The sequence below is a fragment of the Catharus ustulatus genome, chromosome 6 (assembly GCF_009819885.2).
Source record: "Catharus ustulatus isolate bCatUst1 chromosome 6, bCatUst1.pri.v2, whole genome shotgun sequence".
Classification (NCBI taxonomy): domain Eukaryota; kingdom Metazoa; phylum Chordata; class Aves; order Passeriformes; family Turdidae; genus Catharus; species Catharus ustulatus.
In genome coordinates this window covers 35,476,214-35,492,360 of record NC_046226.1, presented here as the reverse complement: position 1 = coordinate 35,492,360, position 16,147 = coordinate 35,476,214, and the positions used below count along the sequence as shown (strand labels likewise).

The 16,147-nt window shown below is 43.7% G+C and overlaps 1 protein-coding gene across 1 annotated transcript in view; it reads right to left on the bottom strand.

Moving 5' to 3' along the window:
- TTC9 (tetratricopeptide repeat domain 9) overlaps nt 1-15,862 on the bottom strand; it is a 28,244-nt gene extending 12,382 nt beyond the window's left edge. Inside the window, exon 1 of the mRNA XM_033062234.2 lies at nt 15,496-15,862. Within this exon, the coding sequence (XP_032918125.1) occupies nt 15,496-15,862 (367 nt within the window). The remainder of the gene's footprint in view (nt 1-15,495) is intronic.
- Nucleotides 15,863-16,147: the final 285 nt, after the last annotated feature.

The window sequence follows — 16,147 nt, the reverse complement described above, 5'->3', positions numbered from 1 at the left end:
CTTCAGGGTTTTATTCAGACATTTGATTAAGACCTTCATTTATCATTGAACAGGCTTTGTTCTCACATCTCTTTAAGACTCAAAATAACAGGGCAGAGAGTCCTGTATTTCAGAAGGCTTGGTATCCTCTATGGTGAGGCTCTCCCTCAGAAAAGAGAAAACATGGTAGGGATAAGTTCTGGTTTAAGCATTTGGGAAGAGAAATTATTGGAATATAACAACACTAACAAAACCCAAATCAAACAGAAGACAGTGGAGGGGAGGGGGGTGTGAAAAGAAAAAAATATTTGTCTTGAATTAGACAGCAACCTTCTAACCTTGCCACTAATGCATGTATCATTAATCTCTGTTTGCTGCAGACTGTGTAAATGGTGTTGACAAAAAGCACATGGAGTTTACAATGTCCACTGGAAGAATTAAAAGGGATACCATTACTATATGAGACTGAAAATGTCAGTCATGTGTTAGTAATTTGAATATAATTAACTTCTAAAATAAATCAAGTAACATGTAACTCATAAGATGATGCTGACAATATAAAGGGTTATTTTAGATATTAAGTCACCTTGGACTTAAATATTGTAGTTTTAATATAAAGCATAAAAAGAACTGGCTACTGGAATGCTTATCCAAATTTATCTAGATTTATTGATTCTAGGTTTGTAAACTGCACAGGCACATGTAGAAGGCACAGCCCAAGTTTTAATTTATATTTTAAGTTGTGTTAAATTTTCAATAGATTGGCACTAAAAGGAGCCATATAACGTGTGAATGTAAGAAGCCTGTAGTATTGGAACTGAGAAAAGCATCCATATCTCTACAGAGCTCCATGTGTGCTGTGCCTTTCAAGAATGCAAACCAGCATTCCTCAAAAGAGGATGCTTAAAGTATCTTTTTTTTTTTCAGAGTAATGCTGCATGCAGTTTCCCTACTAGACTGAGACACTAATTAGGATCTACAGTTTCCAAACAATCTCTTCCATTAAATATTTCTCTTCTTTCTCTATAGTCCAAGCTTGCAAACAAAGAGGATTTTCTGGCTTCTCACCAATAAAAAGCTAATTATAGACAGCTTGATAATGTCTGGCAATAATCAGATCAGCTGACTCCTAGTTCCCAGACAATCTTAATGGGATGAAAAGGGAATATCACAATGACAGTACAACTTTCCAGCCAGTGGCTCTCATTTATTCCTCTCCAGGTACCAAAAAGGCCTAAACATGCCCGTATGTTTCTGCTTGCAGGGAAACGGGTGGAAAATTAAAATCCAAACTGTATGACAGGTTGCCTCTCTCCATAGGGAGGGATTAATGCTAAATGAAGTGTGGATCCACAAATGTTTGTAGAGCCTGAAGTGAGCCACCTCTTCCAAACAGCCTTCCTCTTCTTCTCAGCCTGACTCAATTTGTGAACAGATACCAACTGTTCCTCCCCCTCATGCCATCCTGGCAATGCTTTCCTTCCAATACACAGCATGGTCTCTTTCAGTTCTCTGCTGCTCCTGAGTCCTTCATACCCCTTCCAGAAGAAAAATCCTGACTTCATCATTCCAATTACCTCTTCTTGGAGAGAGGGGCAGTGGCAGTGACTGAAGTATGCTGATGCTTCCACCATGGTACACATTAAAAGGTATTTAGTAGTGTTTAGGTGTTTAGGTGTTTCTCAAAACACCTGCGGAGCCTGTGTGTCAGGCTTTTTGTGGCTGGCAGCCCACCCTAGGACTAATATGACCTGTCAGAACAGTTTAACTTCAGTCTGTGATAAGGTGATCAATCTTGAAGATAAAGGAAAAACAGTAGATATCTTGAGTTTTACGCTAGTTAAATGACAAATTTTAGTGACATTTTCTTAAGCAAGTTGAAGGAACATAGTCTAAATGAATAGACTTAATTCTGTTAACAAAATGAAAGGCAACATTAAGCAGAGCTTGCACTGATCTGTCCTAGACTCCATGGTATTTGGTATTGTCAACATAGACCTAAATGACAGACTGCAGACTGTCTTGTCAATTTGCAGGTAGCTCCTAGATGTGAGGAGATGGTATCTGTTGGAAGGCAGGGGGAAGAATTCCAAAGGATCCCCACAAATTGGTGGTGGTCTGATAAAAACAGGATGCAATTTGACAGGGACAAGTTAAAGGACCTACAGATATACAGGAAAAAACCCAACTGTGTAAGTTAAGCAGGGGATCAGGTAGTTTGAAAGCAATTCTGCTGAAAATCACAGGAGGGCCTTGACAATAACAAGTGGTCCAGAGAGGACAGGGCCTCACCAAGACAGTGAGGGAAGAGAGGCTAACCCTATTCATCCACATAAAAAGAAAAAAAGCAACTCGAATGCAAAGAAGGGTATAATCAGGAAACCATCTGTTTTCCTTGTACTCAGAAAGTAAGAAGAGGGCTTACATTTACAGAACTAGGAAAAGCTCTGTAACAGTGAAAAGGGTAAACCTTTGAAAGAGACTGCTTGGGAAAATTGTGAAGGCTCATAGCCTTGCAAGTACTTAAGAAAATGTTATCTGGGATATGTCTTATCTGCACACTTGTACCACCCATGGGTATGGATAGAAGACTCTTGACAGCTCTTCAGTCCCATTCTTGATTGTCCTGAACACTTAGAGCATGAACAATCCCAGGCTGCTCTCGACAGCTGCCATTTAGTTCTAATTTCTATCAGAAGGTCCTGTTGGAGGATGTCAGAGCAATATCCTGGCCAGACATGGGAACAGGTAAGCATTCAAGAACAGCTGGCATGACTGCTAACCTTTGCTATGTGTTTATATTCTGCTATCTCAGACTTCTGTAGGTTTGAAGAGTCTACTTAAAAGTGTTAGTTATTTCTGTAAGATGATTCTTAAGCTACTTTAAGGTAAGTTTGTGTTGATTTTTGCTTCCTTTTGTCACAAATTCAGTGATGTAATACTACAGTTTTCGTCCAAAGGGTCAAGGCTTTGAGAAGCAAGGAATTTCAGCCAACTTTTCATCTGATCCCAGATAGCTTCTGTTTTGTAAGCGTATTTTGACCTACCACTTCCTGCAGTTACTAGTCCTTCAAATCAAAACCAGAGGCTTACTGAAAATTCTTGGCTGTGGTAATATTAAAGCAGTAGTTAAAATCTAGATTTCAAGCAAACAAGAATTTTCTGAAGCCAAAATTTGCCTCCAGCTGTGTACCAGCAAATCTTTATTTTATCAAAATAAAGAGCTTCACACAGAGATGATCTTCATATTGCATCTTCTAATCTGCATGTCCTCATTATATTCAGCCAGGAGACGTAGGAGCAAAGTCCTATCAAAGCTCATAGAGCAAGAGATTCACTCAGGTTTTAACTATATGACATTTTGATTCTATAAATCCTAACTCCTACTGCAGCCACATTAGAAGAGATGGAAATTCCTTCTGTTTGTTTTTGCCAAGGCTGTTACTGTTGATCTGTTAGGTTAAACACCTGGGAGGTTTCTTCCTCTATGACTATCTAGTAATCTTTGACCTGTCTTTGTCTTTTAGAATCAGAGCTCATCTAATCCAGTCTAGTCCAGTCAACTAGACATGCCTGACCTTCAGATCTGTTTCGGTTGCAATCTATTCCACTGCCTCTTTGTTGCTGTTTACTTTTGCTCACCTTGTGTAGCTTTACTTTCTCACTGTGGCACCTTCTCTACATTGTATCCTTTCCTCCTCTGCCCCTCTATTGCTGTTGACACCTGCTAAAGAAATCTTGTCTCTTGACTTGTTTTTCACAAGGGAAAAGTACACAGAATTTTATCAGAGATCAGCAACACCAGACAACCATCTAGGAAATGTCTGGTGTTCAGTAGCAGTCAACTCCAACAAGTGCTATCAAATATTTATAATTCTTACTAGAATGTATTAAATACTGAAATTAAGGTCTTAATTTTTTCAAAACCCATATAAGACAAAGAGGGACTTCTGTAAATAGGGAAGCACTTTTGAGGAGGACATGGGGGATTTCAAGCTGCTTTCTCTGCTGAGGAGAAAAGCATCCTTTACTCAAAGTAGTTCAAACATCTGACAGTACTGTGAAATGCAGCTGGAACAACATGAAGGCTCTCTAATGAAGTCACAGACAGTTGTGCATGCCATGATGGCCTCAAGCCTGGCTTACTGCAGCATGCTCAGCTTGGGATGAAAGCTAGAGAGAGCTAGCACTTTATGCTGTACCACGAACAAGGCACGACGATGTGGCTGAATAACATCTGTGTGCTGTGCCCTGTGGTGGCTCACGGCTCACCTCCCAGGACACATGAAAGAGATGACCATTGCAGAGTCTGCTGAGGGGTGGAGAGCAGGTTTACCATGTAAAATTCATAGGAACTGAAAGGCTTTTGGATTTTCCTTGAACCCTCTGTAGCTGAAAAGATTCATCTGGCAAGATGGAGATGTCAAATGAGGAGGAATATTTCCTTCATTAAATTAATTACTTATTCATATGTTTTATCCAGGTCCAGCATAGCCCAAAGCCTTTCAATTTTAATGATGTTTTGAAACAGAGAGAAACTGTTATGGCCTTTCTGGGAGGGATGGAGAGAACAACTGACAGAATCAAAGAGGCAGAGGATGCCTAAGTCAACTGTTTTCTAACTAACTGAAGAGAGGGATAAAACAAAGTTCTCAATCTTATTTTCCTTAAAAATGCACTAAACAAACTTACTGAGAAGAGTGATTTGTTGGCAACAGTGAACTAACCCTCCCTGTTCCAGGCTGTCACCTGCCTGAGCTTTGACAGATCATGTAGAGGCAGTTTAAGAATCACCCTGTCATGCAGTTGGGCCTCTAGTGTCCCTGCTTCTTCCCTATCCTCCATTTATACCATATTAATTTAGTATCATTGATACATCTGTCTTCCTATTAAATCAAGCTGGCCAACAGGTTTCAACAGGTTTGAAAGTTACTGAGAGAGGTCTGACAGGCAGACAACAGAAAGCATTTGTACTTATGACTCATTTCCTTTGGAAGTCAGGTTGAAAATTAATAAAGACCAGAGGAATGATTCAAAATATTATTTGTTTGAAAAAGTTAGGGTTTGAACTATGCAGAAGCATAAGCCAGTCCTCTAATAAGATGTCTGCTCTTTAAAATAACCTGTGGCAAAGTGCTACAGATCACTCCCAAAAGCCTTCACAAACCACACCTGTGCAATGAATTGCTGGCAGTGGAAGAATGAGGTAGGAGTGCATCTCTGACTGGGGGTAACTTCCACCCCAATAGCAGCTGTGTTCGGGGACCAGGAACACCAAAATCATTGTACTGAATCAATACAATTCTGTCTTGACAGTGCCTTTTTGATTATGCCCAGGAAGGGAAAGATACATGTAACAATTATGTGATGAATGGGTTCTGCTGACAAGAATATGGGTCTGAAAAGAGATCCCTGGTAGAGTATCTCAGCAATAATTTCAGAATGGAGCATGTTTACTGCTTTATTAATAGCCCTATGCAAAAGTCAGTGTGACCTACTGACTGTCAAGTTCAAACATACTGTCAGAAGGGATGAGGATGACAATGTGATATATAAAGAACTACACAACCTGCTACACAGAAGTAAATTTATTTGGAATAGAATTTGGTGATACAAAATTTAAGAGCATACTCTTTGGGACTACTAAGAATTTTTGCTAGCATTTGCGAGCTCATGAGCTGGAAAAAAAAGAAGAGGAAAAGGATGTGAATACACCAGATGATCAAAGAATGACTGAGTCACTTATGTGACATGGCTGTAGACAGAAAAAATTAAAATCTTAGAGAAGTTTATTCAAAAATTCAAGCCAGTTAGAGTGGTCCTCAAGCATGAAAATGTAATATTTACTTTTCAATTTTCATCCTATTTAATAGGACAGTGAATGTTCTGATTAGCTATATGTCTAAGCCTTCTTTTCTAACCTTATTAGGTTCTTTAACTCCATGATACCTTCTGGCACTGTACTCCAAGTTAATCAGACCTGGGGCTTAAAAATTATTTTGTATTAATCTATTAATTTAATTTACCCCCCCATCCCATGAGCAAAGCTCCTCAGCTGCCTCAGTTGCAGCTCCATCACAGTAGTTGGGGAATGTAAAAAGGAAGATCAATCCATTTGCTTTGTACTTCCAGTATAGGCAAGGATCTCACACTGCTCTTGTTTCCTTGCAACATGAACACACTACTATGTCTTAAGCAATTAATCATTGCAGAGCATTTAAGAGGACAGTAATCTAGGATTTGAATTATGTTAGTATTAAAAATATATGGTGACTAAAGGAGTTTAGGCTTAACTTTCTACCACATTGTTTGATAAGAGAATGATTGCTTCAGGCATGGTACAGAGATTCTGATTTGATCCTTTTAGAATCACTAGACAAGAAAAAAGGTGCCTTTGCAAGACAACAGCTAAGGCTGACTTAGGATGGTTTTCCAGAGTACCCTAAGACACTCCTTCTCTCATTCTTTCAGCTGATCTTGCACTTCTGCTTCTTCATGATCAACTGGGTGGGGTGATTATCTCCCTGGGCAGCTCTTGTTTGCTTGGATTTATTCTCTGAAAGTGGGGATGAAATAAAATCTTTCTACCTCTTCCCCTCTGGAAGCAGGAATGGAGAAGAGGAATGTGGATTGTCACAGCTTCTTCCCTGAAGCTGATTGAAAGATTCTTAAATTGTCCTTTATATCATAAAATGCTTTTCATATCACGGTACATTTCTGGATTTCGTGGTGACTGCAGGGATAACACAGAGCACATCAGGGGTAGATGTTTGTTAGTCACATTGCTCCAGGAATAGACAAAGGAGGCACTAAAGGTCTGATGTAAATTTTCAAGTCCCAGACACATCTTTTGCTTTTAATTTACTCCCAGAGTAAATTTCCTCTTCCATACACTGGAGAGTGAGTGGGACAAGGATACCCCAGTGCTTGTTTTGTAATTTCCTCTCCCTCTGCTTCAGGTAGTGGTTAACAGCTTTGCTGTCTGGAGAGGAGTCTTTCAAGCAGGAAAAGGCTGAAGCAGCATCCAACTGAGCTGATCTGAAAGCAGTCTTTATGTGTTAGCCTAAACCTTACAGACACATCAGATGGGCAGCAAATTTTCACCATTGCCTGATTGGGTTCTACCATGAGGGCCCTGAACCCTCTTGCTTTACTGAATAAGGTGAGTTGTAGGAAGAATAAGGTGACTTGTACTCAAGGTAACTCATCTGAGCTTCATCAGGTAGGAAATGAGCTTTTTGTCAGACTGTCTCTGATGTGGCCAGGCCAGAACAATGTCAGGGACGTCTAAAGTGACAGTTGTAATCAGGGCATCCAAGGAGCTTTGGAATCAAAATTTGAGGAATACTAGTTTGATGGCTCTTTGGTGGCTGACCCAGCTGTTTCTTTCCAGCAGCTCTCAGGCAACTGGATCGACAGCTAGATTAACAGAGTTTTGCTGTCTGCCACTCTGATATGAAAGGAGTTGCTGTTCCCATCGATGCAGAACAATCCACATGACAGCCCCCTAAACTGGCAGCAAGTAAATGCAGCAGGCAGTGCTCCCACTAAGGAAAGGGAATACTGAGCAGTGGCTATAAAAGTAGTTCCTTTAGTAGGGCAGAGATTTGACCTGTCAAAATGTGTTGGAGAAGGAAAGATGCTGTAGCCTTGCAAGTAACAAACAGTGTCCTGGGTCCTGAAAAGCTTATGTAGCAATGTAGGATGGTTGTTCTCTGCACCCAGGGACATGTACAGGGTTGCAGCTCCTGCCTTGCGGATGGTACATGTGAATGAAAAGGACTGAGATGTCACCATGGTCAGGACCCTGAGACACAGGACTTGTCAGGCAATTATGTTTTTTCTGGAAAACATCCACAACTACTAAGGTTGCAAACAGCATGGGACTGCTTTTTTCCCCAGAATTCTGTTGGGAGGCTACTGCAGAACTGTTCAGTGATGGTGATTTACATGGCCTAAGGCTTTCAACTTAGGTATGTGCTATTGTGTTTGCCAGAGTTGTGGTCATGGCCACACAGGACACACGTGTTAGAATTCATGGCCCTGACTGGAAGAGTTGGTAATTTTATCAAGGTGAGTGACACAGCATGTAAAGATAGGGAATAGAGTCTCATGCTTGCACACATACAGTCTGTTATAGAGAGGTCACACAAAAAGAGGTAACCAGCGCCAACTGACTGGCTTCCTGCAAATGTTACATCACCCACCAAGGGAATGAGAGGACCTCACTGGCAGAACAGCGACGGGGGGCATCTGGGAAGGAACAAAGCTTTGTGTGGGAGGTCAAAAAGTCTGACATAGCTGTGGTGTAATTGGGACAGCGAATAAAGGAATTCAAAGGGTAGAGGCACGGACTGTGCAAGCAGCCCCAACTTCTGTGCTGAGACATATGATGGGAGAACTGGGTACACAGGACAAAGAGAAGCAGATGGTGATATCCAGCCCATGAGCCTCAGGGCAATGGTATGTCAAGAATTTTGGAAAGTAGGGAAAATGGAGCGGGTTTTGAAGTAAAGATCATGACATCAGTTATTGCCTATGCATAGTAATAGATGAGTTCTGGCATGTCAAGCTATGACAGCTAAAGAACCACTGCTCCCAGCTGTCACTTTTGCCATAGGTCATCAGAGAAAAACCATGACTATGCCTAAACCATTTCCACAAACTGTCTTAGTGCTGTTTCTAGCAGTGTCCTCAACTCCAAACAGCTATTCTGAGATGGATTTTTCTTCTCCAGCCCCACATTCAATGGTTGCCATTTTCAGCTGCCTAGGCAAGTGTATAAAACCACTACTACCATCTCTCAGCTTCACTCAAGCAAGTGTGCCCCAGCTGGAGTTATGTTCAGCAATTCCAGCAAAGCTTCCACAAACTGCAGTGACTCTACAATCTTTGTTAAAGAGAACAGAATAGTAACACTCCATGCCACCACAAGAAGATTTACCTGCATTCATCCATCAATGTCCTGAGCCTACTGTTTCCCATCCAAGATGCAATGCAGAAATGAACAAAAAGAGAGAGATTCCTGAGCAGCCATTAGTAACACCTTTCTAGTTAATGGTAGTTAATTCTACTCTTTTTCAAAGCATTTTAACTCTCAGTATTAGTCACTGGTATGGTCATCTGAGTAAGCTGAAACCAGAATTAATAAACAGTTGTCTTCCCTATCAGTTTCTCATCCATGAAGTGAGAGAACAAAGAAGCAAAGAAGCCAAGAATTTTTCTCAAAAGTTTATTAAGTATTTTCTCCCTTTCTTAATTTTGTTTCCTCCATTTCACAATCCTTTGTGTGTTACTTTCTGAGGCACAACACAATGTCAAGAAGCTGGCAACATTTAGACCTCCCCTTTTATTTACACAGTTTACTTTTACTGTTCTTTTCCTCACAACAGCTCCTTTACCATCGTAAAATCCTAATGTGAGAACTCCTGATGATCCTCCATTCTTGGAACATCTGTTACAATCCTAGAGGGCTATGACAAGGAACTTGGGATATGCTGCTGAACTGATAAGCAGTTCTAAGAGAAAGGCTGGAGAAAGAGGTCTGGTGCTGGGTTAGACATTTCTGGGCCTGAGTCCAAGTGAACAGTATGAAGAGAAGGATGTTCCACCTGCTGAACCATTCAGAAGTGGCCCAGCTCCCAGAAAAGGTGGTAACTATGGAGCTCATGGGTATATTTACCAACTGACTGGGACCCAGCTTTAACACTAGGTTTTACTGAACCGGCTGAACCATCTTCAGCACAGCACTGATGGCAACCTGTGGAGGTGTAAGAGGCTATGACTCATTGCATAACTCTTGCTGGAGGAAACTCTGGGACAACATTTCAGAAGAAGATGGAGTAAAGCTGGAAGGATGTGCTACTACAGAACTCTGAGAAAACAGCAGTGTTCTCATGGCGGAAAACAAGCACTATTCTTTAGGTAAACAAATTAACCACTCTGTTGGAGAAGCTCTGTGATTTTTGGTACCTCCTGCTTCATCTCCCATAGCAAGCTGTAGATAAACTTTGAGGGATTTCAGTCACCAAGACTGCAGCTCCTCTGGACAGTCTGGCCAGGAAATCTATACCTTCTCAGTTATCTGTTTCAGGCAAATGCTGACAAGGTCAGCTAGGATAGGCTTCTCCTCATGCAAAGAGAATTAAGCTTGTGGTAGAAGTGGCTGCAAAAAAACCTGCAACCCACAGAGCTTCAAGTTTTGAAAACCATGGGATGAATAATGACATATATCAAGAAAAACACATCTCCTGCCTCAGCAAGAGATACTCTCAGACACTTATTATTTAAACCAAGGTTGGTGGCTGCTTGCTATCCTTTCTCTCCTTCCTTCCGCCCCCCTGGCATCTGGGTGTATTTCCATCCCACCCTTTTAATGCACAAGAAACTCCGTGAACAGGGGAGATTTTTCTTATCCTAAATAAAAAGGAATAGGTAAATACTGAGTATTTCTAAAGAGCAATTCATGACAATGGCTTTAAATTCCAGATCTTTCTTAAATACATGTCAGAGTTTGGGCCTATCACTAAAAAACCACACACAGTCATTGATGTTTATTCTCTCCTACAGTTGCACCTCCCTGGAGCAGTAATTGCACCAGCCTCATAAAACAAGGAGTTTCCAAGCACTCCAGGCTGATCAGAAGTATCCAAAACAAGAGTGTAGGGAAATACCCCCTGCCAAGCAGTGAAAATGCAGACCACATCCTGCTGCTCTGTTTGCTGCTGCCCTTCTTTCCCACTGTAGGGCATCCTTATAGAAGGTGTTTTTGTTGATGCAGCACATTAAAAAAAATCACATCAAGCAACAATTCAAGACTGCTTTAACACCCACAGCACCATGTGTGCTGGTAGAGTCTGTACTTGCTAACGGCTATATACTGGGATGGGCTTTTAGCAGAGACTCCTTTTGACGTCTCCTAGTGGGTGGTCAGTGGAAAGTTTTACCAGCTTTTCTCATGTTTAGTTACATTTTTACTTGGATTACGTATTATAAGTATTTTTATTTGGATTTCTCATTGGAGCTACTCATAGAAGACCATGCAACTGGCAGGAATTGGACTGAGGATGCTAGACGGTTCCTATGCTGCTGGAAGCGTCATATTCTGTAGGACTGTCACTATGACCTTCACATAGTAATTGGAATGGTACCAGTGCAAGTTTCTGCCAGTGTAGGAAGCCAAACATAATTTTCCAGACTGAGATGTATCTAGGAGAGCTAAATTTTTAATACTCTGTCCAGGCATTGTGCCCTTCTGCCAAGACTCCTATAGTAAACTACAGGTACTTGAATGGCAATATGAACACGCTACATTTATTTTACATTCATGTAATTAACAACTTTACAATACTCCCAGGAGGTCAAAAATGCAGATGGATAAACTGAAGTTTAGGAAAGATTTGGTGAAGATAATACAGCTGGTTAGCACAGAGAGGGTGGATTAGCAACCAGATCCCCCAGTGCCACTCGTCATCCCCAGATCTCTCTCTGGTTCTGTCTCTCCTGCCAGAATTAGCTCTAGAATTTCTGCATGCTTAGGAAAATCAACAAAGGTTTGCTTATCACACTGCAACATTCCCTCAGCAGAAAAGCTTAAAACTGTGCTTACCCTTAGCATTTTGCTGCTTCGGAATGACTAGGACTTGTTTCTCTCTGCAGAGCAGACATAGTGCTTTTAATTCTGTAAAATTTTAGGCAGTAATGGTGGAATAAAATAATCATTACATTTAATGGTTGCATTTCTAGTAGGTAAATTACTCCCATCTGCATGCATTACATAAAGCATTTGAACTTGTTCTACATCAAATATGCTGTACAAGTGGAAGAGAGATCAGGTCCTGAGGTGTATTTGGCCAGTTTACTTTTCCACAAGCATTCTTTGTACGTCCATCTATTTTTTAGAAGAACATAAGCCACTAACTTGCAGAAAACTCAGCTGAATGCACCATGATAAGATTGTGGTCCTTGTTCTTTATTTTTCTGAGGGCTGAAAGAGGCAAAAAGAGGTCAAGTGACTTCCTCAAGGTCAGAGACCGTCAGTGAGTCATAAAGAAAGGACTGTTTGCCTTACAACCCTGCATTCATTCCGCAAGGCTCTATGCTGCTGGTAGGCTTTTGTCTTTGCCTACCCTAGCAATTTCTGGGAGCCTTGGCCATGCTGCTGCTCTTGCCTCTGGTGATATTCATCAGAATGACTTGTGGTAAAATGATGGGGTATTGGCAGGCCTATGCAAGAATGCAGCATCACAGACGTGAAGGGCAGTCCCTTTAACACAAAACTCTTGGAGCTCAAAATGAAGCCCAGCTAGTAGCTTAGTGGAAGAAATATGAGCAGTTCTGCCAATGGCAAGTTCTGAAAATCCTTGGCTGATTTAAAATATTAATTAAAAAAAAAAATCACACTAACTTAAAACCCAGATCCTCTGGGATCCTCTGAAATCCTCCGAAATGGGCTAAATAGTTTAAGCTGTGGGTGTGCCACACAGCTTTACAACAGCAGATCTTGGAAAACACACCAAATATTGGGGGGCTTTCAATAAATATGAGAGCTGGCCACCCCATTTTACAGTAGAATTGCCTGTTGAAGGTGCTCTACAAAACAGGTGGATCTAAACAACAATCTGTGTGCACATTTCTGCCTAAATTTACCTTCGGCAGGCAATGACAGGCACTGACAACCGTTTAGTATTTGCTTGCATGTGCCTACTCATGTAATTGGCCAGATTTAAAAAAAAAACAAAAAACAACCCCAGCATTTACCCATGAGATCACACAAAATGCCCTCTGGGTGTATTTCTCACCTATGTGCATATTTACCTGTAGTTGATGCTCTCCTCTGACTCTTATGCTGCATCTAAACAAGCGAATGTGTGTGTACATCTGTAGCTGTGATGCAAACCATCTCTGACAGGTGGATGTGTGGTGCCCACATGAAAAACGACAGCGCAAAAGCAAGGTGGGTTTCTCAAATGCCAGGCTTAGAGAGTAAGCGGAGGTGCTAAAAGAACTTGATAATAAGGACACTCAGATGACAGCTGGTAATGCTACCGGCTATACTTCAGAGCTAAGTGAAAAGCTGCCTTCTCCAGAGTTAACATGTACTGCTGTTATGCTTTTCTGCACTACACAGATTTATTTATTTTAGAAACAGCTCTAGGCAGCCAGCAGTGCTCAGAAGCAAAACTCCCTGCGTCTCCTTTGCTCCCCATGTCAAGTAGCACTGACTTCAGCTGTAACAGCATGTGCTGGTGCCTCTGCTAGAGCCCACTTTGTAAAGACACTGGTGTTTTCTGCAGCATCACACTTAGAAAATGAAGTCTCACTGCTGCATGGATTGAAGCTGCTATTAGAAATATATACTATTGTTACATTACTGAGGAAACTCCCTCTCCTCTCTTCCCTTCTCCTTCAACATGAATTCACTGATCCTTCTGCTAGAATGGGAGTTCGGTGACTGGGCTAGGAGTAAAAACACAGCAATTCCACTTTAACTGCATGCTCCCCTCTCCAGCATGCAGGGCATTCCTTTAAAATTGCTTGCAGATAGCTCAGCAGACACACACGAAAGCTATGCATTTCTGAAACAAATGCTGTTCTCTGCTCTGTGCATGCCATCTACTGAAAACATGTGACAACCGCCTGTGCAAAATGACAGCTTGACCTGCTGTGAGGTTATCTCAGGAAAAGCACTGCTTGTAAGTCCAGGGTTAATTATACTCACCTCCTCCTGTGTTCATACTGGTTAAATTTAGGAAAAAATCTGTTCATATCTAGGATAAAGATGGAGAATGTTTCTCACACCAATTCCCACTGCTGACAAGATCAAATACAACCAACAGTGACAAAAATTCCTTGCACCAACATGAAACTGTAAAAAAATGAGCTGGACAATGACAATGACACAGGACAACTCCATCAGGAGTCAAGACCTTTCTAGCAAGTGGAACTTGTGTACTGGCAGAAAGTGCCTCAGAAGCAAATTCCATCCCTCTCTCCCATTACATTTGCCTTCTACCTACCATGTCTCATTTGTATCTAAGAGATACTGCCTGTGAGCCCTTTTTCAAGCCCAGGAACTCACCAAGCTATATTGTTCAGAATATTTTGGGCTCTTTGTATAACCCTGCCAATCTAAATGATCCTTGCCAAATACAATGGATTTTAATAAACCTGTGAACAGAAATTTGTAGAGAGACAAAACTACATCTGTGCAATTATGGTATCACTCTGAAATCTCACTTTCCTCTCCATCTATGAGATTCCAATAGGCTTTCGAAGGAAGAGTATTTGGAAACATGATGAAAAGGAGCTAAATTGTGCTCCCCATTACATCGCAAAAGGCACGTTGAATGTAAGACACAGGCGTACATTATGACGAGATGATGCTGGCTTGGTGTTTCAAACCATTCACTTTATACTGCATCTTTTATAGCACTAGAGAACAGGAAACAAAGCCAACTAACTCCCTCTCGAAAGTCAAAAGCTAATGTCCTGATTTGCACCATTTTTTACCCCAAGGAAATAAAGGGTGATGAGTGACCCTTCATCTTGGAGAACAGCAGATCTTTGTTAATGCTGCTATTTTGTGTATCTTGTCCAAGTTATGAATGCTCTCTTCCCTGTATGTACCTAGGCACAAGTTTTTGTTGTAGGGAAGCTTTCAGGCTTTGAAAGAAAAATGGCATGTGCTGCTGGGGACCAAAAATAACATCTGATCCTGCACTTGTTTGGGTAGAGCTTCTTGAAGTCAACAGGAGTTCTGATTCTGTAAGGACTTCAGAATCAGACTACAAAGTAGTTAAACCCCTCACCACTCCACTCCATCTTTCCGCAGCACTTCTAAACAGATGGCAGGGAGCAAAGGGAGGCATGATCAAATGCCTACTGACCACAGTGATGACTGGAAGCTAGCGAAAAGCCAGAATTGTATTGGCTTTCAACTTTAAGTGCTAAGAAGCAAAAAAATTCTTGTTATATTTGGCAGAACTATTTGGATGTATTACAGTCGCGCCCAAACCCTTCCCCATCCTTACATCAAATGTGGTAGGAGTCCGTCTCTCTGTAATACCGTTAACTACAGGCTCCAGAGCCGGAGCAGTGGCGAAGGGACTGAAGGACATCTCGGGCTCAGGGCTCAGCGCAGCGGGCAATCTTGGCCATTTCACGAGCCACGATTTCTGTCAGCCGGAGAGCCCCACGCACGCACCGCCGCCCTGCCACCTGTCTCCCGGGGGAGGAGGGCACGGATTCATCGGGGACGGACGGAGCCGCCCGGGGGAACGGCTGGGGATCGCGGGCGAGCCCCAGCGCCAGGAGCGACCGTGCGCCCCCTCCCCAGCGCTGCCCGGGGCAGCACGGCTGTGCCCAGCGGGAGCGCAAACGCGAAAATGGAAGCCAGCGGAAGGGAAGGAGATGCGGCGAGCGGAGCGGGGCGGCAGCGCTGCTCTGCGGAGAAGGGAGGGAGGTGTGCGCGGCGCAGGTGGGGACCCGCCGCCCCCCGCCCGCGGGCCCGCTGACCTGCCAGGCTGTTGTAGCAGTCGACTTCGATGGCCTCCACCGCCTGCCGCTGCTCCTCGCTCAGCCCCGCCGCGGCGGCGGCGGCGGGAGGGCGCTGCCCGGCCGGCTCCTGGCTCAGCAGCAGCAGCAGCGCCTTCAGCTCCAGCAGGGCGCGGTGGTACTTGCCGATGGCCTCCCGGAATTTCTTGTCCTTGTAGCACTGCGCCCCTTCGCTCTTGAAATCCAGCGCCCGTCCGATGAGCTCGCCCGGCTCGGCGCTGCCCGCCGCCGCCGCCCGCGGCTGGGCACCACCGGCGGGGCCGTGCCCATCGCCCGCCCCGCGGCCGCCGGCGTTCAGCTTGCCCGCCGCCGGGCTCGCCCTCTCCATGGCCGCGGCGCCGCCCGGCTCCCGCGCCGCCCTACGCGGGCGATGCCGCGGCAGCCGCCGCCGCGCTCCCGGCCTTGCCCCCGCGCCGCTCCGCGGCTCCGCCGCTCGCTCCCATCCTCCGGCGGCCGCCGCTCCTCCTCCCTCGCCCCGCCGCCCGCGGGGCGCCCGCCTCCGCCCGCCCCCGCCGCCCGCCGCGGGCACCGCCGCCCCCTGCTCCGCTGCGACCCCCGCCCGGCGCAGCGCGGGGCGGCGGGGGCGAGCACTGGGCGTGAGGATGTCCCGGCT